At 54.9% G+C, this 24470-nt stretch overlaps 2 protein-coding genes across 4 annotated transcripts; both read right to left on the bottom strand.

Annotated features, from left to right (window-relative positions):
* Positions 1-236: 236 nt before the first annotated feature.
* On the bottom strand, positions 237-7294 carry C26H3orf33 (chromosome 26 C3orf33 homolog). 2 transcript variants are annotated; one of them, XM_064165168.1, is made up of 6 exons: positions 7203-7294; positions 7051-7110; positions 6734-6865; positions 4981-5134; positions 2633-2793; positions 237-1340 (listed from the first exon to the last, which is right to left on the bottom strand). In XM_064165168.1, the coding sequence occupies exons 1-6, from the start codon at positions 7281-7283 to the stop codon at positions 1065-1067; spliced, it is 864 nt and encodes a 287-aa protein (XP_064021238.1). In that variant the 5' UTR covers positions 7284-7294; the 3' UTR covers positions 237-1064. The 2 variants fall into 2 exon arrangements, with proteins under 2 accessions (XP_064021238.1, XP_064021239.1); XM_064165169.1 differs by lacking the exon at positions 6734-6865.
* Positions 7295-10624: 3330 nt separating this feature from the next.
* Positions 10625-24331, bottom strand: SLC33A1 (solute carrier family 33 member 1). Of its 2 annotated transcripts, XM_064165248.1 has the most exons (6): positions 23471-24329; positions 17782-17972; positions 16337-16521; positions 14879-14996; positions 13078-13293; positions 10625-11409 (listed from the first exon to the last, which is right to left on the bottom strand). In XM_064165248.1, the coding sequence occupies exons 1-6, from the start codon at positions 24225-24227 to the stop codon at positions 11242-11244; spliced, it is 1635 nt and encodes a 544-aa protein (XP_064021318.1). In that variant the 5' UTR covers positions 24228-24329; the 3' UTR covers positions 10625-11241. The 2 variants fall into 2 exon arrangements, with proteins under 2 accessions (XP_064021318.1, XP_064021319.1); XM_064165249.1 differs by lacking the exons at positions 14879-14996; positions 17782-17972 and having other exon boundaries at positions 23471-24331.
* Between the last annotated feature and the right edge of the window lie 139 nt (positions 24332-24470).

Raw genomic sequence — 24470 nt, 5'->3', positions numbered from 1 at the left:
CTGTGAGCCTGTAATTTGCTGACTTGAAGGATCACAGCCCCCTAGAAATATCAGAGAAGCAGTGCTCAGGTTGGAAGATACATTTCTTATTACTCTTCTCCCTGGCTTTGATTGGCAAGAAATCAGCCAGAAAGAAGGAGAATCTGTAAAACACTTCACTTTTCAATAAATATTTGGACTGGGGGAGGTTAAGCAAAGGTCAAGTGCTTGGTATATAAACCATGTAACAGCAGACATGAGAAATCCACTCTTTATTCGAGCTACAAAATAAATAATACTTAACAGTGGTTGCAAAAATAAACCCAGGATTTATTGGCACAGGGTGGTGTGGCCTCTCTTTGGAAATTTCATCTCATTTGCAGCTAGTTTTAGGTATCTCCAGAACCAGAAAGGGGAAGTAAAACCAAAAAAAGCTGAACTTTTCCCTCTTCCACTGAATGCTGTCCCAAAAGCTTGGGTGCCTGTGGAGTTTATTTCTATCCTTTGATCCACCAAGTGACTTTTTTCTCCCAAGAACATTTAGTTGTTGTGACCTTAGCAAGCTTCTTCAGCTCAGCCATGACAAATTACCTTTTAGACCACTAACAATGCAAGCCATTATTCAAACTGAAAGATTTTGTTTTAACCCACAAATTATCCACACAAGAGGCCTAAGAATGGAGTCCAAGCAAAAACTGCTCCTGAGCAAACACATTCCCACCAGCCCCAGAAATGAAGTGAGTGCAGTAAGCTGTAGCAGAGAAGCATTCAGGGCAGTGAGCTAACACCCTGCAGCTCTCTCCAGGACTGGACTGCCCTCTGCTCTCACCAGAGCCAAACTGGACAACCAGTTTAGGATATCACTGTGGATAAGTTTGGCTTCAGAACATTTTAACCCCTGGCTTTAGTATGACTATCAAAATCCAGCCCCATATGGACTTCAGTGTGGCATTAGGAAACTTCCTGTGGTTTCTGCTCCAGACAGGGACCTTCCAAATCAGGGCAGTGGTTCTGACCATAGCCTTCTTCTTGAGCTAAAGCATGTGTCATAAACAATTAGCACTTCTCCCCCCAAGCCTCCCCTCTCACCTTCTCACTGAGCTTCTGAGCCAGCCCACAAACCCTTTCAGGGTCTGCACCACTTTATTGCTGCTGATCTGCTCTCGAATTCTTTCAAAGTAGCTTTTTTCTTCTTGCCATATTCCTTTATGTTTCTTCAAGGCCTTCAACTCTGCTCGAAGGAGCCTTCTGTGAAGCTTCCAGTAGAGCTGGGAGTCGTGAGGCAGCCCTTCAATAGGCACTGTCCTGCCAAGCCCTTGCCTCAGGATCTCTTCATTTAAGCACACGCTGAGGAACCTGCCCTATAAAAAAGACAGGATAAAGGTGAGACTCAAGGGAGGCTGTAGCCAGGTGGGGTTGGACTCTTCTGCCAGGCAGCCAGGGACAGAAGAAGGGGGCAGAGCCTCAAGCTGTGGCAGGGCAGGTTCAGGCTGGATGTGAGGAGGAAGTTGTTGGCAGAGAGAGTGATTGGCATTGGAATGGGCTGCCCAGGGAGGTGGTGGAGTTGCCGTGCCTGGAGTTGCTGAAGCCAAGCCTGGCCGGGGCACTTAGTGCCATGGTCTGGTTGATTGGCCAGGGCTGGGTGCTAGGTTGGGCTGGATGAGCTTGGAGCTCTCTGCCAACCTGCCTGATTCTATCATTCTATGAAACCCCTGAGATGCAAGCTTTACTTCTGGCTACATCTACTCCCTAGGAGACTTAAAACTTAAAAGCAGCCCAGCTAACTGAAAACCTAACACTCGTGCAACACATTTGTGAGAGAACATTTGATGGATCCAGTATCTGCCAAACCAGAATGAAATCATAGATTCATAGAATGGGTTGGAAAGAACCTACCAAGACCATGCAGTTCCAACCCCCTGCCATGGGCAGGCTCACAGGATGTCAGGGTCTGGAAGGGACCCAAAGAGATCATCCAGCCCAAACTCCCAGCCAGAGCAGGACCACACAATCCAGCTCATTTAGAATCACTCTGGCTGGAAGAGACCTGTAAGACTGAGTTTAACAGTTAACCCAGCACTGCCAAGTCACCCTCAGCATGATATCTATACATCTTATAAATGCCTCCAGGTCACTGCATCATTTCCCTGGAGAGCCTGTTCCAGTGAAGAAATTGTTCCTCATCTCCAGTCTAAACCTCCCCTGGTGCAACATGAGGCATTTCCTCTTGTCCTATCTCTTGTTTCTTGGGAGAAGAGACTGACCCCAACCTCCTTCCAGGGAGTCATAGAGAGCAATGAGCTCTCCCTCAGCCTCCTTTTTTTCCAGACTAAACACCCTCAGCTGCTCCTCCCCAGCCCTGTTTTCCAAGCCCTTCACCAGCTTCACTGCCCTTCCCTGGACCCACTGCAGCACCTGAGTGTCTCTGCTGCAGAGTGCCCCAAGACAGAACACAGCACCCAGAGTGTGGCCACACCAGTGCCAAGGAAGCAGCCTGCAGAAATGCTGCTCCTGAAATCCCATCTCCAACCACAATTAAAATCCACTTCAATAGATAAATCCTGGATGCATTCCTTAAATGCTCTGAGGTGACTGAACTGCCTAAGCACAGGCCCAACACTGCAGAGACAAATCCATTTCTGACACCATTCACCTTATTTACTAATACAAGGCACTCCAGTGCCAGCTCCTCCCTTCCCAGAAGCTGGAACCAGATCATCTGTTTGGGTTTCAGCTCCTGCTGTAACCAGGCCATGCCACTGGGAGCCAACTCCACTCCAGCAAGCCTCACCAGCAGAAGACCTTTGGATTGCCCTGGTTAGAGAAAGAGAGAGCTTTGGTTACTGCCTGCAACAGAGGAAATTCGATGCTTGGCATAGAATCACAGAATGGTTTAGGTTGGAAGTGACCTCAAAGCTCAGCCAGCTCCAACCCCCTGCTATAGGCAGAGTCACCTCCCACTAGAACAGGTTGCTCAAAGCCTCATCCAGCCTGGCCCTGAACACCTCCAGGGAGGCTGTGGAGCACAACCTCCTCTGTGCTCCACAACCTCCCTGGGCAACCTGTGCCAGTGTCTCACCACCCTCACTGCTTCCTAACATCCACTTTCAATCTCCCCTCTGCCACTCCAAACCCATTCTTCCTCCTCCTGTCATTACCAGACCTTGTCAATAGTCCCTCCCCAGCCCTCCTGCAGCCCCCTGCAGATCCTGCAAGGCCACTCCAAGCTCTCCTGGAAGCCTTCTCCTCTCCAGCCTGCACAGCCCCAACTCTCTCAGCCTGTGCTCAGAGCAGAGCTGCTGCAGCCCTCTCAGCATCTTGGTGGCCTCTTCTGGCCTGACTCCAACACTTCCATGTCCTGCTTGTGCTGGGGGCTCCAGAAGTGCTCCTAAGACTGCAGGTGGGGTGTGAGGAGAGCAGAGCCAAGGGGCAGAATCCCCTCCCTTGCCCTGTGCCCACACTGCTCTTGCTGCAGCCCAGCACAGGATTGTGTCTGGGCTGCACTCACACTGCAGGCTCCTGTGGAGCTTTGCATCAGCCCAGACCCCCAGGGCCTGTTCCTCAGGGCTGCACAGACTCTCACTTGCTGGTTAGGAATTTATTCCCAGGATTTCAACCCAAGGAAAACCAAACCACATTAGTGCCCCCAAACACTATTTATTCATAGAGAAAAAAACCCAACTTGTCTCATCTCTCCTTTCAGCAGAAACAATGAACAGCAGCTTGCAGAAGCGATTTGAGCTGGTTTGGCTCACAGGTGGAACTGTTTCCATGCTCAGTCACTGCCCTTTTATCTGAAGGGGCACCAACAATAGGCACGAAGCACCAGGGCCTGCAGGTATTGATTTGCAAAGCAAGAGTGTGACTCAGAGCCGAGGGACAGCCCTGGCCAAGTGACAGAAAAACTGTCCATGACAATGGGCTTGGACGTCGCTGCCAGATCTTCATCCCTAAATAAAAGCCTGTTCCCAGCAGAGTCTTTTTGCCAGGAAGCAGATGAGCCATGAGAGCAAATAATAGACTCGCAGAACGACAGACTGGTTTGGGTGGGAAGGGACCTCTCAAGGTCATCTGGTCCAACCACCTTCAGTCAGCAGGGACAGCTACAACTACAGCAGGCAACTCACAGCCCCAACAACTTGACCTGGAAAGGTTCCAGGGATGGGACACTTCCCACCTATCTGTGAAACCTGGGCCAGAGCTTCAGCACCCTCAGTGTCAAACATTTCTCCCACCTCTTCAGTCTCATCTCCCTCCCGTGGTTCAAACCATCCTCCTTTGCCCTGCCACAAGAGGCCCTCTCTAAAGTCTGTCCCCAGCTTCCCACTCAGTCCCTTGAAGCACTGCAAGGCCACCAGAAGGCCTCCCTGGAGCCTTCTCTTCTCCAAGCTAAACAACCCCAACTCTCCCAGCCTGGACTCACAACAGAGGGTTCCAGCCCTGCCAGCACTGCTGAGGCCTCCTCTGGCCCTGTCTGTGCTATGCCCCAGCACTGCAGGGGAGGTCTCAGCAGGCACAGCAGAGGAGCAGAATCCCCTCCCTGCCCATGCTGCTGGGGATCAGCCCAGGACAGGCTGAGGCTGGGCTGGCAGCACTCAGTGCCAGCTCATCTCCAGCGTGGCCACCCTGGCACCCCTAAGTCCTTCTCCATGGGGCTGCTCTCCAGCCCTTCATGCGCAGCCTTGACTGATACCAGGGACTGCCCTGACCTAGGTGCAGGACCTTGCACTTGGCCTGATGAACCTCATGAGGTTCACACAGTCCCACTTCCCAAGCCCGTGTCACTTTGGCTGCCAGGAGGCTATCAGGACAGTGACACTAATTAACACAACGATTGTACTGGCAAACCCTTCCCAAGCCTCTTCGGACTTCCATTTCCCACTTCCCCATCAGAGCTGTACCTCCACCCTCCCTCTCCAGCTTGCTCCCCCTGTTCTTGTAGCCACACTGAGAAGATGAATGTTTCATTTCTGCCTTTGCTCTTCACCTTCTTTCACTTACATCTCCTCTGTATGGAGGTGAGGAGAGGGATGCTGATGGGAATGTGTTCAACCTCCAGGCCTCTCTCCGTGATGCGATGCAATCTCCCCCTCAGCTTCACATTCCTTGTGACAAACTCCGCAGGTATATCCAGAGCACTTGTGAACTTTGCTGTCTGTGCATGGGAAGAAGAGCAATGGGGTATGTGAAGAAGAGCACAGCCAGCAGGTTCTCCCCACCCTGTGAAACCATGTCTGGAGTACTGGGCTCCCCAGTTCAAGAGGGACAGGGATATACTGGAGAGAGTCCAACAGAGGCTACAAGGATGATGGAGGGGCTGGAACATGTCTGATGAGGAAAGGCTGAGAGCCCTGGGGCTGCTTAGCCTGGGAAAAGCAGCCTGAGAGAGGATCTGACCAATGTCTGTAAGTATCTAAAGGTGTCAAAAAAGAAGGGAGCAGGCTCTTTGCAGTGCTGTCCTGTGACAGGACAAGAGGCAGGGGATACAAACTGCTACCCAGAAAGTTCCACCTCAACAGGAGGAGAAAAGTCTGTACTGTGAGGGTGCTGGAGGCCTGGAGCAGGCTGCCCACAGAGGCTGTGGAGTGTCCTTCTCTGGACATTTCCAAGGCTCCTCTGGACATGTTCCTGTGTGACCTGCTTGGGCAGGGAGGTTGGGCTGGATGATCTCCAGAGGTCCCTTCCAACGCCTACCATTCTGTGAGTCTATGGTTCTTAAAGCAGTCTGGCATATTACAGCTCCATTGCAGGCAGCATGGAGAAGTGTCTTTAGCTGCACTGAACAGTAACAGCTGCAGCAGCCATCATCAGCCAGCCCTTCCAGGCACTCCCAGCCCTTCCCTCACCTACCGGCCCTGCAATGAGGGGCGGCCACGAAAGCAAGGCTGAGGGCAAGAGCAGAAACTGCCGGCGTTGGAGCAGTGCAGATTGAAGCTCACTTGCTTTGCCCTGAAAAGAGCGTTTTAGGAGGGTGCTAAACAGGGGTGAAAGGAGGCAGCAAAGAGCAGACACCGAAACAAAGGCAGAGCAGGGAGGCCAGAAACAACACAGGCTTGGCTAAGGGAGTGAAAGAGGAGAGGGACAAAGGCAGGTGTACACCGCTGAAAAGATCACAAGGAGATTAAATTCGATACCACAGCCCTCGATTTACGGGGGGGATGCAAAGGGATGGTTACCTGATCACACAGGACAACGAAGCCCTGCAGCAGCAGCAGCAGCAGAGGAAAGAAGCAGCCATGAATTTATGGGCTGGAGGGAGAAGGGCAGGCCCTGGGGATGGTCTAACACCCAGGATTTATGACACTGGTGGCCAAAGGTCTGCCTACAAGAAGCCTTTTGCAGGACACTAACCCACCACAGCTGTGAAAAGTATTGAGCTGCTTCTGTACAAGTGCTGGGACACATCAGGCACTGCGGGGGAGGAAGATGCCAAACCACCAGGGCCAGGCACTGAAGCTCCCTGCTGTGCTGCAGCCAAGCCTGGCTGGGGCACTTAGTGCCAGGGTCTGGTTGGTTGGGCAGGGCTGGGTGCTAGGCTGGGCTGGCTGAGCTTGGAGCTCTCTGCCAGCCTGGCTGGTTCTCTGATTCTGTGATTGTTTCACCAAACCTTCCCCTCTGTGGTCCTCAGAGTCTCGCAGCAGGACGCGGAGGTCTGAAGGGCTGGGTCCAGAGTGCCACGGAAAGGGCCAGGCGCTGGAGCGGCTCTGCTGCGAGGCAGCCCGGGGGAGAGAAGGCTCTGGGGGGGCTCCCCTACCTTGCCTGCTGCTCTGGCCGCAGCCTGCTGGTGCCAGGAGCCCTCCTCTGTTTCGGCGTTACTTGGATGCGCGGCGAGCAGCTCGGGCGGCAGCAGCGGAGCGGGGCCAGGGCTGCGGCAAGCGGCAGAGGCCTGGCCAGGGGGAGGGCTGGCAGGGGACACGGCCTGAGCCCGGCGTCAAACGGCCCTGCCCAGGCCCCGGCGAGCGCTGCCTCCCCGTCCCCTCCTGGCCGCCCCGGAGCACCCGGCGGGGCCGTGAGGGAGCCCCCGGGCGAAGCCCCCCCGGGCAAAGCCCCCCCGGGGCCCCCGGCACTCACCATGCGGACGCTGCGGGCCAGCACCAGCACCCCGGCCACCGCCATCCCGGCGCTCAGGCTCTGCGGGCAGAGGGCAGCGGGGCTCAGCGGGGCTCAGCCGGGCAGCCCCGGGGCCGCTCCCCCGCTCCCCGCGCCCAGCCCGGCCCCGTTACCCGCAGCAGGCTGAGGTGCGCGTCCGCCCACTCGGCCAGCCGGGCCAGGCCCTCGGCCGCGCCGCTCCGCCGCTCCGCCATGGCCGCCCGCACGCCCGCCCCGCAGCGCCGCCTGCCGGCCGCGGCGGGGGACAGCCGGGAGCGACCGCTGGGGAGCGGAGAAGGGGCGAGGGAGCCAGAGGGGAGCTGCGCCCCGAGGAAGCGGATCTGGGGGGCAGGGGCTGCAGCAGGCTCTAATACACCTTCAGAGCCAGGGCGGGCAACGCTTGGGCGCTCAGGCAGCTGCCGCGCCCGGCTCGGCCAAGCTCCGGTCACTCAAATCAGCGCCCTGGGTTTGCACCGAAACCCAGCCGGTAATGAGCTTAACCCACCCAAACCTCAAACACAGCATCACCGCCGCCCCCATCCTGCGGCTGTGCTGCCAGACAGGTCCCCGGTGGCAGCCCGAGGCAGCGTCTGAAGAGAAAACACAACTCGGGAGCACTTCCAGATTCATCATCCTTCTTTATTCTTTTCTCTTTAGCTCCAAGCTAAACAAGCATTTGGCTCATGTGGCTCAAGCCAAGCGTTTCCCCTCGTGTGAATCAAATGCCCATGTGTGCGATGCACCCGTACGGTCATTAAAGAAATGCAGACATCATAAGAACATCAGAAAACAACCCCAAAACATCCTTAGCTTTACCCAAGTCTTCCATTTCAACCCAGCTCCAGGTTTTGACATGAAGAGGCAGCAAATGAGATGATCTTGGTAACAGCCACGACACAGAGTTCCAGGGCAAAGCACCAACTCCACAGGGGATTCAGAAGTTGAGGCAGCAAAACCTATACTGGAAGCAAACCTTTTCCTCTAAGGTTCAGGCTAACATCAGTTCTCCAGGGGCTGGCTGGAAGTTGGACAGGTGAATGTCACCCTTCTCAAAGGAAAGGGTGTCCTTGTCAGCTTGACTTCATTGGCTAAGGGGGAAGGGTTTCAGATGGAGTAAGAAACACAGAAACAGGGCAAAAGCAGAACCTGCAGCTCAGCCCCTGGAACCCTGCTGCTGGCTCTGCTGCGCTTGGTGTGATGGGGGAAATGCCAAAGCACTCAGACTGCCTCCTGGAGGGAAGCCACCACCCCTGGGGGTGTTCAAGTGGCACTTCGGGGCATGGTTTAATGGCCACGGTGGTCAGAGGTTCAACTCTTAAAAGGGCTCTTCCAGCCCAAACAATTCTGTGACTCTAAAAGCTGCTGCCTGCAAAAGTCAGGGGCTCCACTCCCCATCCTGTGCTCTGGTGGCCCACAGGGGACTTGACAGAACTCTCCTCAGCCCTGTGTTACCAGGGCATAGAATCACAGAATGGTAGAGGTTAGAAGGGATCTCTGGAGATGATCAGGTCCAACAACCCCTTGCCAAAGCAGGATCACCCAGGGCAGGCCACACAGGCACAGATCCAGGTGGGTCTTGAAAGTCTCCAGAGGAGACTCCACAACCTTTTCTATTTTAAACAACTAGGGCATCCTCAACCCACCTTTATTAATCACCAGGCCCACTGGCACCTTCAGAAGGAGGAAAACCAACCCTGAACTGCAAAGTAAAATCCACCTCTAAACCAGGTCACCTCCCATCTTCTGCACCTCCAAGTCAGAAAAGCCAAACCCCCTCCAGGTGTGGAGGAAATGGAACTCAAGTGGCTCCCTGCCCCAGTGACCAGAACTGAAGTGCCTCTCACAGAGTGAGCCCAGCGAAGCTCTGGCTGGGCTGCAAGATGCATCCACTCCTCACTTCTTCTGTCCTTGCAATCTGTTTGTGCTTCCACAGAGGTAGAATTGGAGGAGCTTTGGTCTGGGGAGTAAAAGCTGTGTGGCTGTAGTGAGCTTGGCTGATTTCTCCTGCACTTCAAAGAAAAAGTGAGGCTGAGCTGGGGCTGGAGGAGATCTAGCACAGGGCTTGCCTTTCCACCAACCATCAAGACAGGGGAAGAGACAGAGGACAGGCTTCAGTGCTCAAGGAAGCACTTGGTCCCACTGTCCTCTTCTGGACACCTTACTCCTTGTGCAGACACTTTGGACACAGCCAAACATCAGGAGGAAGTTCTTCCCAGAGAGAGTGACTGCCATTGGAATGGGCTGCACAGGGAGGTGGTGGAGACACCATCCCTGGAGGTGAAGAACTTCACTGCTCTACTTCTGACCTGGGATTTCCACACTCCCCTGAGCTCAAGACAAGCCTGGCTGGGGCACTTAGTGCCATGCTCTGGCTGATTGGACAGGGCTGGGTGCTAGGTTGGGCTGGATGAGTTTGGAGGTCTCTGCCAACCTGCCTGATTCTATGATTCCTGGGGGCTCCAAGGTAGCAGGGATTGACTTTGATCCCCAAGATCCACAGCCTCCTCCCTCTGGAGCCTGGGGCACTAAGCTCAGGATGCAACTCCTCAATTACTGACAAGGCAAGAAGGAGAGAACAGGAAACCCTGACCCTTCCCAAGGCATCTGAAGAGTTGTCTCTTAATGATGATGGTCCAAACACACCCACCCACAGCCCAGGGACCTCTGGCTGGGCACACAGGACTCCTGCTGGCCACAACTAAGGCACTCAGGAGGGCATTCACCCTGGTACCTCCAGTGGGGAATGTTTCCACCACACAGCATTGGTGCCAACCAGTTTCCGCAGCAGGACTCAAGCTTGTCTGCTTTCTGTCCCAGCTCACTGTGAGCTTGGCAGCTTGGTCAGCACCAAGCCACTTCCAAAGGCACTGATCAGCTGTTCTTACCCCAGGCCGAGAACAGTTAGGGGTTCTGAATGCAAATGTTCAAATTGCAGTGACCTTGAGCAACACTAGAGGAGATTCTTGACAGTGAGAGTGGAGAGACACAGGCACAGGTTGCCCAGGGAGGTCGTGGAGCACAGAAGCACAGAATGTGACCTTTGATGTGATCTTTGATCACATTCTGTGCTTCTGTGCTCCACGACCTCCCAGGAGATGTTCAGGGTTAGGTTGGATGAGGCCTTGAGCAACCTGAATCAGATCCCACTCTGTGCTTCTGTGCTCCACAGTTCAGGGCCAGGCTGGATGAGACCTTGAGCAACATGGGGCTGGTGGGAGGTGTCCCTGCCTATGACAAGGGAGTTGGAGCTGGCTGAGCTTTGAGGTCCCTTGCAACCATTCTATCAATCTGTGAACTAAACCCAACTTTCAGTTCATTTCCTCCAAAGAAGCCCCCCAGAGGCCTGTGTAGCCTCTCCTCTGCAAGCCTCTCTTCTGTGTGCCACCTACCCACACTTGACATCCTTAGGACTTAAGGCTTGGGGTATTTGTGCGTCCCTCAAGTCCTACCTCACAGCAATTCTCTTTCCCCCACCCCTCCCTCTCCCTTCCTCAAGACCAATGTAAAAATCAAAATGCTTTGAAGCAGCAGAGAAATAAATTAAACCCAAAGGTCATTTGTTTATAAAAATATCTTCTTAGAAATCTTTTGTGTAAAGCTTATAAAAAGCCAGAAAATACATTTAAAAGAAATCATCTGCAAGGTTTCATCCTTGGAAGTGTGGTGAAGAGTTCAGAGAGGGAGAAGAAACAAAGCCCAAAGAGGCCTTTTTTTAGGGGTCTCTTCTCAGCAGGAATTCCAGAGGACAACAGCTTTAACCTACAAGGCCAAATGCCTCTGGCAACCTTCCCAACTCCCCCTGTCAGATCGTTTCACCTGAAGCAAGAAAGGGCTGGCAGGTAGCTGACAGTGGTGCTGCTGAGATGGATGTGGCACAATTAGCTCTTCCATAGGCAACCCTATGGAAACTCAGCCCTTGGCTCTACCAGGGGCCTCTGAAGCCAGAGCTCAGGGATGTGGATGGAGCAGACAGGGGCCAGTTTGGAACCACTGCTTTCTGAACTGACAGTGGGAGGCCAGGTGGTGCCACAGACACAGGTACCTCCAGCTCAGCACCAGCTGGCATTTCCCACTACCTCTATTCCTCTTTATTGATTAGCAGGGGTGGGATGGAGATGCCTTTGTAATAAAACCAAAACAACCTTGGCTGGTCCATCCAACATTTCAGCTGCCTCAATTGGTCCTCTTGCACTTCCAGGAAGATTGTCCTTCCTCCTGCAGCCTTTTAAACTTTGGCCCAAGCAAGAACCACCAAGCAAAGCCCAGAACGACACAGATGATGGACTCCACGTAGTAACCATCCAGGGTGGTGATGCAGGAACCCCCAGCCTTGGTGCAGAGCTGAAATGGAGAGACACAGGTTAGAGTCATAAAACCAAGAGAGCTCCAAGCTCATCCAGCCCAATCTAGCACCTTGCCCTGCCCAACCAACCAGACCATGGCACTAAGTGCCCCAGCCAGGCTTGGCTGCAACACCTCCAGCCACACAGACTCCACCACCTCCCTGGGCAGCCCATTCCAGTGCCAATCACTCTCTCTGCCAGGAACTTCCTAACAACATCCAGCCTAGACCTCCCCTGGCACAGCTTGAGGCTGTGTCCCCTTCTTCTGTTCCTGGCAAGTGGTGGAAGAACACAAGCAAAGAGCAGAACATGAAGTAGGTTGCCCAGGGAGGTAGTGGAGTCCCCACCCCTGGAAGTGCTCAAGAAAGATGTGACCATGGCAGTTTGGGACATGGCTTGATGGCCATGGTGGTGCTGGGCTGAAAGTTGGACTGGATGATCATAGAATCACAGAAGGGCAGGGTCTGGAAGGGAGCTCCAAACCTCAGCCAGTCCAAGCCCTGCCAGAGCAGGAGCACCCAGAGCAGGTCACACAGCAACACACCCAGGCAGGGTTTGGATATCTCCACAGAGGGAGACTCCACAGCCCCCCTGGGCAGCCTGCTCCAGGCTTCTGGCACCCTCACAAGGAAAATCCTCCTCTTGTTTCCATGGACCTTCCTCTGCCTCATCTTCCACCACTGCCCCTTGTGCTGGCACTGGCATCACCCAGCAGAGCCTGGCTCCAGCCTCCTGCCACTCACCCTGCACATACTGATAGCCACTGCTGAGGTCACTTCTCAGCTCCTCCTCTCCCAACTCCCAGCCCCAGCTCCCTCAGGCTCTCCTCACAAGGAAGCTGAGTTCAACTTCCTTAATAATCTTTGTGGCTCTGATCTTGGAGGGCTTTTTCTATTTAAACAACTCAGTGCTTCTATGGGAAAAGATCAGAGGAGTGAGGTGAAGGAGGCAGGACTGAAGGGAAGCCAAGGCAAAGCACAGCCTGCACCAGCAGCTTCCCCTCTGCAACCAGCAAGAGATGCAACTCCAGCTCAAACCAGTCCTGCCTGACTCCTACAGCACTCTGCTCACTTAGACAACCTCCACCTTCCAACCAGTTCTGGCACTCAAGAGGGAAATAAACCCCACTCATGAGCAGGGAAACAAAACCCCCAACAACCCCCACCCATAAGTTTCCTCTCTCCAGTCAGACGCATTACTGCTGTGCTGGGGAGGAGGGGAGTTTAGACTTGGCTTTCCAGGTGGTTTGGCATCCTGCTCCTGGAGCTGTGTGCAGTAGCACAGAAAGTTCTTTGTTCCTTTCCCAGAAGTGGGAAGGCTGCCAGGCACTCCAGAGAGATCAGAAAGCAAAGCAGCATCACAGGAGAAGGTACTGAAGGATCCAACAGGAGGCCTGCAGAACAGCAGAAATGAACACCTAGCACAAAACTTAGGGGACAGCCAAGCTGCCAGCAGAGCAGCTACAAACAAAGGAGGCTGGAGGAGGTACTTAGTGCCAGGGGTTAGTTAATTAGAAGGCTTAGCTGATAGGTTGGACTCAATGGTCCTAGAGGTCTTCTCCCTCCCTGCTTACCTCTGTGGTTCTGTGAAATGAAAACCTCCAAAGAGCAGCCAATTTCAACCCAAAATAACCAGAGAGAGACCTTCAGAGCCTCCCCAGACTTACTTCTGCAGCAGCTGTAGTTGCACAGGTCTGATCCTGAGCCCCTGCACACTCTTTGACTGTGAGTGGGTCCACCAGCCAGAGTGCCACAGTGGAAGGCCAATTCCCTCCCAGGTTGGACACGGTGTTGAGCAGGGTCATGTAGGTGCCTCCGATCAGGGGGTCGCTGACCTTGGCGTTGAAAGCCATGATGGCAACATACATGCTGTAGAGAGTGACCTGCAGGGGCAAGGAGGCACACAGCACACTCAGCTCTGCCCCACAGCACACCCAGCTCTGCCCCACAGCACAGAGCTTCACCCCAGGCACACACCAGCACAGCTAAGAACCCCACCACAAAATCTTGTTCTACGAGATAGAGTCATGGAATCAGGCAGGTTGGCAGAGAGCTCCAAGCTCAGCCAGCCCAACCTAGCACCCAGCCCTGCCCAACCAACCAGACCATGGCACTAAGTGCCCCAGCCAGGCTTGGCTGCAACACCTCCAGCCACAGAGACTCCACCACCTCCCTGGGCAGCCCATTCCAATGCCAATCACTCTCTCTGCCAACAACTTCCTCCTCACATCCAGCCTGGACCTGCCCTGGCACAGCTTGAGGCTCTGTCCCCTTCTTCTGTCCCTGGGGGCCTGGCAGCAGAGCCCAACCCCACCTGGCTACAGCCTCCCTGCAGACAGCAATGAGCTCTGCCCTGAGCCTCCTCTGCTGCAGGCTGCACACCCCCAGCTCCCTCAGCCTCTCCTCACAGGGCTCTGCTCCAGGCCTCTCACAGCTTTGTCGCCCTCCTGTGGACACCTTCCAGTACTGCAACATCTCTATTGAATTGGGGAGCACAGAACTGGACACAGCACTCCAGGGGTGGCCTGAGCAGTGCTGAGCACAGGGGCACAAGAACCTCCCTTGTCCTGCTGCCCACACTGCTCCTGAGCCAGCCCAGGATGCCATTGGCTCTGCTGCCCACCTGGGCACTGCTGCCTCCTCTGCAGCTCCTCTCTCCCAGCACCCCCAGGTCCCTCTCTGCCTGGCTGCTCTCAGCCACTCTGGCCCCAGCCTCTAGTGCTGCTTGGGGGTTGTTGTAGCCAAAGTGCAGAACCCTGCACTTGGCCTTGTTCAGTCTCATCCCATTGGCCTCTGCCCACCCATGCAGCCTGGCCAGGTCCCTCTGCAGGGCTCTGCTACTCTCTGATGGCTCCACAGCTGCTCCTAGCTTGGTGTCATCTGCAAACTGATGAACAAGGGGACACAGCCCCAAGCTGTGGCAGGGCAGGTTCAGGCTGGATGTGAGGAGGAAGTTGTTGGCAGAGAGAGTGATTGGCATTGGAATGGGCTGCCCAGGGAGGTGGAGGAGTCTCTGTGCCTGGAGGTGTTGAAGCCAAGCCTGGCTGGGGCACTTAGTGCCATGGTCTGGTTGGTTGGCCAGGGCTGGGTGCAAGGTTGGGCTGGATGAGCTTGGAGCTCTCTTCCAACCTGCCTGATTCTATGATCAGCTGCATGCCTAAGAAATTCAGAGCACTGGCATTTCTCCAACTCCACCAAGCTTTTAAACTTTTGGGTTTTGGGGGAAAAAAACAAAGCTCTGGGAAAGAAATGGATCAGATAAACTGAAGTGACTCTGCTGGAGCACAGCACGAGAAGAGACCTGGTGTCAAGAGCATCCAAAGCAAACAGTGCTCAAGTCAGGCTGGGTGGAACTCTGTTTAAAAAGGCCAAAAGGGAGCTGAGAGCTTTGATCATCTCCTCCCTGATGGATGGGAAATGGCCTCCTGCTCCCCCTCCCCTGCCCTTCCCACCCCCACCCTGTGGTACCTGATGCAAGGCATAACTCAACACTACTACGGCGTAGTAGTAGACAGGAAATCCTCCTTCGTGCCTGACTGTAGGGGTCCACCAGACCAAAAAGGCAAACTCCAACCCAAACAGCAACCTGGAGGTAAGGAAGAGAGATGATTTCATGGCTGAAATGACTTCTCAGGTGTTAAGCCCTGACACAAAGCAGCTGCTGAACGTTCACACACACAGGTGACAGCAGAAGAGTTCACATCTACAGAGTCACAGCTCTGACTACTCAGCAGAGCACAGAATGCTTAGAAGAGGCTTTCAAGGTTCATAATCTCATAAAATGGTTTGGGTTGGAAGGGAACTTCAAGATCAATCAGTTCCAACCCCCTGCCATGGGTAAGGACAGCTCTTAAGGCCTCATCCAGCCTGGTCTTGACCACCTCCAGGGAGGTTGTGGAGCACAGAAGCACCCAATGTGATCTTTGATCATATTGGGTGCTTCTGTGCTCCACAACCTCCCTGGGCAACCTCTGCCAGCATCTCCCCACCCTCACCTCATGAATTCCTTCTTCATCTCCAGTTGATTAACAGTGGCTGAAGATGAAGCAGTTTGTGCCCAAGTGACCACGAAAGCCACCAGCATCCTGGATCAGCAACGGTGTGGTCAGCAGAAGTGATCATCCCTCTTGGCTGGGCACCTGTGGGGACTGCTCCTTAAATCCTTAGTTCAGTTTTGGGCTCCTCACTCTAAGGACAATGAGGAGCTGGAGCAGGTCCAGAGGAGGGCAACAAAGCTGGGGAAGGGTCTGGAGAAAAGGGCTGGGGAGGAGCTGCTGGGAGAGTGCAGTGTGGAGAGGAGGAGGCTGAGGTCAGAGCTTCTGGCTTTGTACATCTCCCTGAAAGGAAGCTGGAGCCAGTGGGGGTTGGGCTCTTCTGCCAAGGAACAGGCAATAGGACAAAAGGAAACAGCCTCGAGTTGCCCCAGGGGAGGTTTAGGTTGGAGAAAGGAACAATTTCTGCCTCAAAAGGGCTGCCAAGACCTGGCCCAGGCTGCCCAGGGCAATGGTGGATTCCTCGCCCCTGGAGGGGTTTGAAAGCTGTGCAGATGTGGTGCTGAGGGCCACGGTTTGGTGCTGAGCAGGCTGTGCTGGGCTAAAAGCTGAACTGAACCACCTAAAAAGCCTCTTCCAACCAAAACCATTTGATGAATCTGTGAACAAGGAACTACTGACACTGAGCCAGAGCAGGACAGAGCTGCTCTAGCGCTGCCTCTACAAACACCTCATGTGCTGCGTTCTGAGCTGTGACACTACAGCAGCCAGCATCAGGGCACAAGACACAGAGAGCTCAACTTACGGGGGGAAGTCTCACAAAGGCTCTTCCACCTTGAAGTTAGAGAACAACACAAGAAATCCTGGGTTTGAGGGCAATCTGCAAACCATCCTCCTCCTACCCAAGGAGTTGTGGGGGGTTTGCTTTCCTCACCTGAAAGGCATAGCTTTGTAGAAGGTGTTCAGTGGCTGGGGGCCTGCAGTGTATTTGCTGATAATCAGAGGCAATATTATCTGCAGAGGAACCATTGGAACTGCCAGCAGAGCTAAATGCTCTTTTGGGACTCCCTCTTCCACCAGCTTGAGTCCTGTGACAGCATCTGCTGCTGAAAATCCAACCTGCAATGGAAATCAGGCAGAAGGCATGGAGGAAGGCAGTGGCAGTGCAGTTCATTCACTGAGAGATGTCAGAAAGCAAAAGTCCCTCCTGGCTCTGACTTGATTTCCAAGTAAAGTATGAGACCAACTCCACTCTTGCACTGCCATCAGAGCCAAAAGCACAGCAAGAAGACTGCAGGCAGCAGTGACACTCCTGTGGTGCCTGCACTGCTGTTGCCCTTCACTATGGTGAAGGAGAAGCCATGGCAAGCCAGCCTGCAGGGAGCTGGGGCTCCTAGGAGCACTGTTCAGGCTCAAAGAATCATCTCCTGTCCTTCTGCCTGCAGGCCACACAAACAGCATCACTAACCCAGCATTTCAGACCAAGCTACTTCCATGTTAGGCTGCAGCCAGCCCAGCATAGACTTGCAGGGGGTTGAAGGGTCCTCTGGAGGTCACTGTGTTTGAGGGATGGGACTTTGTCTCTGGTCTTCTTAAGGGAACCTGGGACCCCTCAAACTAACAGATCAGGTCACCCAGCCCAAGCCCCTGCAGTAGGCAGGGACACCCCAACCAGATCAGGTCACCCCAACCAGATCAGGTCACCCAGCCCAAGCCCCTGCAGTAGGCAGGGACACCCCAGCCAGATCAGGTCACCCAGCCCAAGCCCCTGCAATAGGCAGGGACACCCCAGCCAGATCAGGTCACCCCAACCAGATCAGGTCACCCAGCCCAAGCCCCTGCAGTAGGCAGGGACACCCCAACCAGATCAGGTCACCCAGCCCAAGCCCCTGCAGTAGGCAGGGACACCCCAACCAGATCAGGTCACCCAGCCCAAGCCCCTGCAATAGGCAGGGACACCCCAGCCAGATCAGGTCACCCAGCCCAAGCCCCTGCAATAGGCAGGGACACCCCAGCCAGATCAGGTCACCCAGCCCAAGCCCCTGCAATAGGCAGGGACACCCCAACCAGATCAGGCTGGTTGTGCAAACACAAAGCTCAGACCAGTCTGTAGAGCTGTACAACCCTGCTCAGCACCAGCACACAAATCATTTTGGCTCCAGCTTCCTGTCAAAATTCAGGATTCTGATGATAAAGGAACAACAGCAGCCCTTCAGGTTCCACCAGGAGTCAGGTGAGAGGCACTCAGCAGCCCCTCAGGTTCCACCAGGAGTCAGGTGAGAGGCACTCAGCAGCCCCTCAGGCTCCACCAGGAGTCAGGTGAGAGGGACCCAGCAGCCCTTCAAGACTCTGCCATCAGTTGGCCACTTCTCTGCTTACCTTTGATGTCAGGATCAAGAGGCAGAAGGTGAGCACTGCTGGCATCTTGATGATGGAGAAGAGCAGCCTGTAGGTATCAGTGATGCCTTTTGTCTCCTCTTTTGTTGCTGTTAGTTCCTTGCTCTCCTTCTTCAGAAGGGCAACCAGTGTAGTGGTGATTAAAAAGACAGCTCCCCAGAAGAAGAGGAAATCTGGAGGGGAGAGGAAAGGAGAAAGGACAAACAAATCCTTCTGGCATCAACACTTCCTAGAATCATGGAATTGTTTGGCTTGGAAAATCCCTTCAAGATCACCCAAGTCAAATCCTCAACCCAGCACCACCATGGCCACGGGTTTGCTGAACACCTCCAGGCATGGTGACTCCACCACCTCCCTGGGCAGCCTGGGCCAGGACTTCTCTGGGTGAAGAAATTGTTCCTCATACCCAACCTAAATCTCCCCTGGTGCATCTTGAGGCCATTTCATCTTGTCCTGGTACTAGGAAGAGACCAACCTTCACCTCCCTCACCTCACTCCAACAGGGAGTTGTGCAGAGCCAGGAGGTGTCCCCTCAGCCTCCTTTTCTCCACCCAGCAATCCCAGCCCACTAACAACTCACTGAGCATGTAAAATCCAAAGCCCTAAACCTCACCATTAAAGAATCACAGAACTATAGAATCAACCAGGTCGGAAGAGAGCTCCAAGCTCACCCAGCCCAACCTAGCACCCAGCCCTGCCCAACCAACCAGACCATGGCACTAAGTGCCCCAGCCAGGCTTGGCTGCAACACCTCCAGGCAGTGACTCCAGCACCTCCTTGGACAGCCCATTCCAGTGCCAGTCACTCTCTGGGCAAAGAGCTCCCTCCTAACATCCAGCCTGATTGCACTGCAAGCAGATATTTGGTAAACTGTGGATCTGAAGGCACAGCAAAACCACAGCAACATCTCAGGGGCAGTCCTTTGGGAGTCAGTGAATGAGTTCCTCTATCCTCTGCCTCTACGAGAGGCAAGAAAGACCTCAGTGACATCCACAGGGTAAGACAGAAGAAGCCCTTTTGTCTTCCTGCCTGTGAAGCAACTCCAGAAGCCTCAGGGTGACTTGAAAGCAAGCAGGGAGGGCTGGTGAAAGGGGAAAGACAGTGCAAAGTTTAGCTGCTGCTTATGCTCAGGAGCACAAGCACAGAAGAGAGCAAGGAAAGGCACCCATGGCTCTAGCCTGCCATGGTCCATGGAGGAAAAGCATCCCAAAGCCTCTGCTGCTGCGTCCACAGCAGCTAACATTCCCTCTTCCCAAGTGCCCACAACCACTGCTGCAGGGCTAAGAAGAAATTCTTGCTAGTGAGGGTGGGGAGACACTGGCAGAGGTTGCCCAGGGAGATGGCTGTGGATGTCCCCTCCCTGGAGGTGTTAAAGGCCAGGCTGGGTGAGGCCTTGAGCAACCTGGTCTGGTGGGAGGTGTCCTTGCCACAGGACACCTTCAGAGTCCCTTGGAACTAGATGATCTTGAAGGTCCCTTCCAACCCAAAGAATTTTATGATTGCTCTCAGGTCTGTCAAAGAAAAAGCACTCTGAAGGCTCCTTCTTCAGCAGCAGATGAATTTTCAGAGTCATGCCATCACAGGCACTGCCTACAACAGAGGCAGGAGTGCTCCTCTAATAATAGCACCAAGTGTTGTCACCAGAGCCTGAGGAAGGGAACAGAAATAGCTTTGAGCATCACTAGAAGAATGCTGAGGCTCAGGCCAGCCCTGCCAGCTGCAGCACAGCAGTGCAAAGCTGAGTTAGCAACACAGCAGAAAGGTAGAGCCCACAGCATGCACAGGAGTCTGGGTTTTAAGCAAAAAGCCTTTGTGGTTGGATGTGCAACAAGGCCAAGTGTAAGGTCCTGCACCTGGGTGGGTGCAGTCCCAAGCACAGCTCCAGGCTGGGTGGGGAAAGGCTGAGAGCAGCCCTGAGGAACAGGACCTGGGGGTCTGGGCTGATGCAAAGCTCCACAGGAGCCTGCAGGGTGAGTGCAGCCCAGACACAACCCTGTGCTGGCTGCAGCAAGAGCAGTGTGGGCACAGGGCAAGGGAGGGGATGCTGCCCCTTGGCTCTGCTCTCCTCACACCCTACCTGGAGCCCTATGTGCAGTTCTGGAGCCCCCAGCTTTGTCGCCCTCCTGTGGACACCTTCCAGTACTGCAACAGCTCTCTTGAATTGGGGAGCCCAGAACTGGACACAGCACTCAAGGGGTGGCCTGAGCAGTGCTGAGCACAGGGGCACAAGAACCTCCCTTGTCCTGCTGCCCACACTGCTCCTGAGCCAGCCCAGGATGCCATTGGCTCTGCTGCCCACCTGGGCACTGCTGCCTCCTCTGCAGCTCCTCTCTCCCAGCACCCCCAGGGCCCTCTCTGCCTGGCTGCTCTCAGCCACTCTGGCCCCAGCCTGTAGTGCTGCTTGGGGTTGTTGTGGCCAAAGTGTAGATCTCTGCACTTGGCCTTGCTCAAACTCCTGCAGTCCTGGGTGCACTTCTGGAGCCCCCAGCACAAGCAGGACATGGAAGTGTTGGAGCCAGCCCAGAGGAGGCCACCAAGATGCTGAGAGGGCTGCAGCAGCTCTGCTCTGAGCACAGGCTGAGAGAGTTGGGGCTGTGCAGCCTGGAGAGGAGAAGGCTTCCAGGAGAGCTTGGAGTGGCCTTGCAGGATCTGCAGGGGGCTCCAGGAGGGCTGGGGAGGGACTATTGAGAAGGTCTGGGAATGAGAGGAGGAGGAATGGGTTTGGAGTGGCAGAGGGGAGATTGAAAGTGGATATTAGGAAAGGGTTGTTTGCAGTGAGGGTGGGGAGACACTGGCACAGGTTGCCCAGGGAGGTTGTGGAGCACAGAAGCACAGATCAAAGATCCCATTCTGTACTTCTGTGCTCCACAACCTCCCTGAAGGTGCTCAAGGCCAGGTTGGATGAGGCCTGGAGTGACCTCTTCTAGTGGGAGGTGTCCCTGCCTATAGCAGGGAGTTGGAACTGGCTGAGCTTTGATGTCCCTTCCAACCTAAACCATTCTATGATCTACACAAGGAACTTCCAGCACCAAGCTCTTGGTGCCACCACTGCTGCTAATTTATCTCTGCCTCTACACTGTTAGCATCAAAAGGAATCTCTGTTTTGGGGCAAAGTAAACGTCTAAGCCAGATTAGAGATGGACCAGGCTGGAAAACAACCACCACCAGGTGTGTGGATGTCACAGGAGCTTAAAGTGATTCCACAGTTACACATCTCCCAGCAAACAGGCTGTCCCACAGTCACTGCCCCCACTGGAGAGCAGCCTTCCTCCAGCTCTTGCATTCCCTCTCTTCACACTGGAGCAGGCATTCAGGAGACTGCACAGCACAAACCTAGCAGGGTGTGATGAGAGCCTACAGGACAGAGAGGGACTCCTCACCAAGGCATGGAGTGGTGGGATGAGGAGTGATGGCTTCCAACTGGAAGCAGCTGGATTTAGAGGAGACATCAGGAGGAAACTCTTCCCCCCCATGAAGGTGGTGAGATGCTGGCACAGGCTGCCCAAAGAAGCTGAGCCTGGAAGTGTAGAAATCCAGGCTGGATGGGGCCTTGGGCAACCTGGTCCAGTAGGAGGTGTCCTTGATCACAGCAGCAGAGGTGGAACCAAGTGATCTCTAAGGTCTATTCCAACCCAAACCAGTCTGTGATTCTATGACCATCCTGTTGCTTCTCAACAACTCAAAACCATCTTGGGGGGCATATCTTTCTCTCCCCCTACCACAGGCACTCAGCCTGCAAGTGGTCAGAGTTCTCACCTGGCAGAAAACTCCTCACCTTTTCCAACCATAAAGCTTTCTGCTGCTCTGCCTGCCTGAACCAGCTCAGCACAAGCCCAGTCACAACCAGCACAGGACCAGAGAATTGCTCTCCTCGTTGTAGTTTCCTGCTTTCCAGCACTGCTGCTCCAGGAGAAGTGTGGACACAGCCAGCTGTGCCACACAGCCACACCAGCTAGGGAACAGAGAGCTCCTGCAGCCAGTTTTACCACCCCAGAAATCAAATCCTGTAACTACAGTGTCAGAGCTGTTTGCCTTTTGTTTCACTCCACCACCCAGCTTAGTATTTCAGGACAAGCCAAACTTGTTTGGGGGATCATTTTTATCCAGAGAGAGCACTTTTCTAACAGTGACAACTCCATTCACACCAATAGTAGTGAGGGAAAGCCCAAGCAACAGAAAACCTGGGTGGTGGAGCCAAGTGGAGCCAAAACAAGCTCTCCAAGCTACACCAGTGATGTGCAGGTTGCATCAGCAGCAGGGGAGGTTGGTGATGAGCTACAGAGTCAGGGAAAACAAGGACATAAACCAGGAGGCTGTTACTTTTGAGGACTGCTCTGTGCTCCTTGAGGTATAGACCAAACACAGACCTATCAACAAGCAATGGGGAGAGCTGCACAGACAGGACTGGAGCAGGCTGGAAGCTGGCATCTGGATTTATCAGTGAGACAGGCACAGGACAGAAAGTGAACAGGAGCTTTTAAACACAGACATGTTTTGGCACACCTTTTCTCTCGGATGATACAGGCAGAGCAATCTCAGAGAAGGAAATGGAACTAAGCCCATGAACATTGACTCTTCACTGCTAGCCACGGTGACTTGGAAGCTGCAGCCAGGAGTGGTGCCAGTGTTTCCTCTCCTCCCCTAAGCTGAGATGGCTAAACTCAACCTTGAGCTGCCCAGACTCAAGGTTGCAAGCAAACTGTGTGTGTTTGAAGCATCTCCTTAGGTACTACACCCCGCACCAACCACCACATATAACCCATCTGAGCCAAAACACAACTCAACACACCAAGGACAAGACCCACTTGCACCACCAGCTAGCTACAGGAGCACTAACAGGCTCCAATCCAGTCAAGAGAAAATGAAACCCTCCTTGCTTTACTGACATCTAGGAACTGGCTACATGACCAGCCCTGAGCACTTGGAACTTCTGCTTCTGTGGACAACATCATCCTCAAAGTAACTGATGTTTTTAGTCTCCCTTTCCAACTCCCTCCAGAAGGACATGGTTTTAGAATCATAGAATCAAGCAGGTTGGAAGAGAGCTCCAAGCTCAGCCAGCCCAACCTAGCACCCAGCCCTGCCCAATCAACCAGACCATGGCACTAAGTGCCCCAGCCAGGCTTGAACACCTTCAGAGACAGCAACTACACCACTGGGCAGCCCATTCCAAAGCCAATCACTCTCTGTGTGAAGAGCTTCCTCCTAATATCCAGCCTGTGCCTGCCCTGGCACAGCTTGAGGCTGTGTCCCCTTCTTCTGTCTCTGGGTGCCTGGCAGCAGAGCCCAACCCCACCTGGCTACAGCCTCCCTGCAGGTAGTTGTAGACAGCAATAAGGTCATGTTCTTGCAAGCCTGCCTCGAAAAAGAAAGGAGGAAGACCTTTTGGTCTAGTTAGGCTACTCCACGGCCATTAAACTAGAGAGTTAAAAATCAACAATACCTCCAAAGTGCTTAGGTCAGCCAAAACGATGACAAGGCAGATTGCCCTTGCCTAAGGCCAGAGCAGCCTGCAAGCTCTGCCCGCAGCAGGGTGCTCTGCCAGCCTCCGGGCAGGCTGTGCTCTCTCACAGGCTCGGGTCGTGGTGCCAAACCACTGCTCGCTCCTTGCTCCGGGCCCAGGGCAGCAACATCCCCACCCCTGCATCCCCGGCGCGGCCCGGGGCAGTACCTGAGAGGGTGACAATGCCCCGGGGCTGGGGCTGGAACCGCAGGTACTTGTTGCAGAAGGAGGCCGACTCGAGGGCCAGGAAGAGGACATTGCCCAGGAAGTATCCTGCCGTTTGGCCCACGGAGTTGCAGGTGGAGGCGTAGCCCACGTTCTCCCGGGACAACATGGTCAGGGCCCAGCCGTCCACCGCGATGTCCTGCGTCGCCGCCAGGAACTCGAAGAGGAAGAAAGTCACCGTGAGGGCCACCACGTCGGGGCCGCGGCCCTCCCCGTCGCCCAGCAGCCCGTCCACCTGGGTGGACATGTAGATCATGAAGAGCCCCAGCACGTACTGCGTGGGCACCAGCCAGGACTTGCGGCGGCCGAAGCCCCGCAAGTAGACGGCGTCCACCAGGGGTGCCCAGAGCAGCTTGAGGCTGAAGGGCCAGAAGACGAAGCTGAAGAAGGCCTGGTCGGTGTAGCTGACGTTCTTGCTCTGCAGGATCAGGGGCACGCTGCCCGCCAGCCCCAGCGGAATGCCCTGCAGCACGTAGAGCACCAGCAGCAGCAGGATGCTGCCCAGTTCCGCACGGAACCCCTTCGCCCGCCCCACACCCGTCTCCGGCGGCTGCAGCAGCTCCTCGGCCTCGTCGCCCGGCAGCCCGTCCCCGCAGAGGGCCAGGGAGGGCGGCTCCTCGCTCCTCACGTCCAGCCAGTTGTGGTGGCTCCCGGGCCGGCGCTGCCGCCCGCCTTCCTTAGCCGCTATCGCGGGCGACATGTCTCCGCCGAGCCCGGGGGCCCGAGGCAGCCCAGGCGGAGCGGTCCCGGCGCGGTCCCGGCGCGGAGCGAAGCGGACGCCGCGGCCCGGCGGAGCCCAGCGCCACGCCCCTTCCGGCCACGCGCCCGCGGCGGCAGGCGTGGCTGCGCCTCATTGGCGGCGGCGCCGTGACGTCAGTGAGAGCCCCGCCCCTCGCCGCTCTGAATGGCCCGGCCCGGCCCGAGCGCTGCCCCGCGGCTGGCT

Source organism: Pogoniulus pusillus, chromosome 26, assembly GCF_015220805.1.
Source record: "Pogoniulus pusillus isolate bPogPus1 chromosome 26, bPogPus1.pri, whole genome shotgun sequence".
Classification (NCBI taxonomy): domain Eukaryota; kingdom Metazoa; phylum Chordata; class Aves; order Piciformes; family Lybiidae; genus Pogoniulus; species Pogoniulus pusillus.
This window is presented reverse-complemented; position numbering and strand designations above follow the sequence as displayed.